The sequence below is a fragment of the Pavona decussata genome, unplaced genomic scaffold (genome assembly GCF_977016875.1).
Source record: "Pavona decussata unplaced genomic scaffold, jaPavDecu1.1 SCAFFOLD_84, whole genome shotgun sequence".
In the NCBI taxonomy this organism is placed as follows: domain Eukaryota; kingdom Metazoa; phylum Cnidaria; class Anthozoa; order Scleractinia; family Agariciidae; genus Pavona; species Pavona decussata.
This window is the reverse complement of record NW_028145502.1, coordinates 715,001-717,500: the sequence shown is the minus strand read 5'-3', so window position 1 is coordinate 717,500 and position 2,500 is coordinate 715,001. Positions and strand designations below refer to the sequence as shown.

Below are 2,500 nucleotides of genomic sequence, written 5' to 3'. Positions count from 1 at the left end.
AAATCCTAAATTGTGACCATTCAAATGAAAGCTTCTGAGCAGTGCTTTCCTGTGGTGCTGTTTATTATGCTGTACAAGGTGGTCCTAACTTTTGAGTCTGTGGATGAAATTCTAAAGTGTGACCATTCAAATGAAAGCTACTAAGCAGTGCTTTCCTGTGGTGCTGTTCATTGTGCTGTACAAGGTGGTTATAACTTTGAGTCTGTGGATGAAATCCTAAAGTGTCACCATTCAAATGAAAGCTACTGAGCAGAGCTTTACTGCGGTGTTGTTTATTATGCTGTACAAGTTGGTTCTAATTTTTGAGTCTGTGGATGAAATCCTAAAGTGTGGCGATTCAAATAAAAGCTACTGAACAGTACTTTCCTGTGGTGTTGTTTGTTATGCTGTTTCTTACGCTAACTTTTGAGTCTGGGGATGAAATCCTAAAGTGTGACCATTCAAATGAAAGCTACAGAGTAATACTTTCCTGTGGTGCTGTTTATTATACTGTGAAAGCTGGTTCTAACTTTTGAGTCTGTGATTGAAATCATAAAGTGTGGCGATTCAAATGATAGCTGACAAACAGTACTTTCCTGTTGTGCTGTTTATTATGCTGTACACTTTTTCATGAACAAAATCGAACGACGCCCCCGATAATTGAAGTTCCATGTCCGATAATTGAAGTTCCATGTCCGATTCTGTCCAAATACCAAACTGAATAGAACGTAATCGAATATGTACAGTTGAGTTCGCGGATTAAGTCTGATAGTCTACAACTGAAATTTTGTTAGATTTCTTGCTCGATTTGATATGCCGGGATGGTGGTAGATCTGACAGTACAAATACAGCAAAATCTATTGCACAAAACTTTCCGGCAGCGCTGAAAAACGCCTTCAAAATCGTTTGTTTTTTTGTTAACGTTGTTCCTTTCTTTTCTCCTTGGTTTCTTTTATTTTTATTTCTTTATTTTTGAATTCGTCCTTTTTCTCTTCTCTCCCAGTCTTCTTTCTTTTTGTTCAATATATTTGCTGGCCGGCGAATCTTGAGCGGACAATAAATCACCATGACAATCTGGTAATTCCTCGAAAATATGCACGTGCATATGCACGTGCATATGTGACGTTGTCTTGGGCGAAATACAAAGTATAATTAGCAATAAACAGCCAGATTCTTCTCAACAAGCCTTCGTAGCTCAGGGGTTAGAGCACTGGTCTTGTAAACCAGGGGTCGAGAGTTCAAATCTCTCCGGGGGCTTGGCTACTTTTTTCTTTTTTCTTTGTCTCCTCATTATTTTTTGTTGTTGTTGTTGTTGTTGTTGTTGTTATCATTATTATTATGTTTGGGTGACGACTTCTGAAAATTGAAATGCAATTTTAGAACAAAATTAAAACCCTTAAAATGGTCTTCAAAATCCACAAGAAAGCTTTCATAACGAGGTTCAAAGCAACTCGGAAATGACCCATTATCTCAGAGTAGAATTCTTATCGAATGGCTCGTTAAGTGTTAAAAGGAAAGTGTAGCGGAATACACTGTGCTTGCATAAAATACCTGGAGACGCAGGAAAATTTGAAGAGCCTGAGAAAGTTGAACAAGTATCCAAGTCCAGCCACACTCCACTGAGAATTGACTTCGGCAAACCGGAGAGGAATCACAAGGAATGTTAAAATCAGACCAAGCCAATCAAAATAGTTGTACGGGTCCTTGAAATACGTATTCCATTCCCTGAAGAAGAACAGCGAAATAAAAACCGTTAACCGTTTAAGCCCTAACAGCATCAAATTTCTCCTTGTAATATCAATGCTTATTGAACCCCTGAAATCATGAGAATTATATATAAGGATATGATCACCCAAGGTGAATTTTCTTGATATTTTAATAACTTCTCCCAAGTACTTCTATAAAAGTATGGGGACAAGATAGGAGAATCTATTCTTTAATATTACGGGGTTAAACGGTTAACGTAACAGTCATTCGAAAGACGTGACACCAATTGCAGAGGTTTTCCCCTAAAAAATGGAAAAATTACACTTTGTTCCACAGGTTCCTTACTTACACAGAGGATATCATAGTAACACTTTCCTTCTATTCAACAGTAGCGTTCTCTAACTTCTGCAAAATATTGACGCTTTGAAATCATTGCAACGTTTAAAGGTTTCAAACAAACCAAAATAGGAATAAATTAATGCTTTATCCTCGTGAAGGACAAAGGTTTCACGACAAACTTAACGTCCCTTACTTTACGAAACGTGTAACACTATTGATTTAAATTTGTGGACGCTAAAATCTCCTTACTTTAGGACAGACGAGGATAAGAGAATAAAATTTGACCCAAAATGATTCTATACCAAGTTGGTCTCCATGAATTGATTTCCGGCCTTCGCTTGGGAAAGCTCAAAATAGCATTTCATTTTTTTCCACTAATTTTCTAGACTTTCATATCCCTCTTATACGCGCTTTTCGCGTTACAATGCGCGGCTTATGCAAACCTGTCTGTGGACAAACAAGCGGCCTAAAATTC

At 37.6% G+C, this 2,500-nt stretch overlaps 1 protein-coding gene and 1 non-coding gene across 2 annotated transcripts in view; one reads left to right on the top strand and one right to left on the bottom strand.

The window, feature by feature from the left end:
- LOC146475283 (uncharacterized) overlaps positions 1–2,500 on the bottom strand; it is a 17,285-nt gene that overhangs the window by 4,076 nt on the left and 10,709 nt on the right. The window contains exon 8 of the mRNA XM_085115659.1: positions 1,531–1,704. Within this exon, the coding sequence (XP_084971785.1) occupies positions 1,531–1,704 (174 nt within the window). The remainder of the gene's footprint in view (positions 1–1,530; positions 1,705–2,500) is intronic.
- Trnat-ugu (transfer RNA threonine (anticodon UGU)) lies at positions 1,164–1,236 on the top strand. Its single transcript has one exon. It is a non-coding gene; the product is annotated as a tRNA-Thr (tRNA).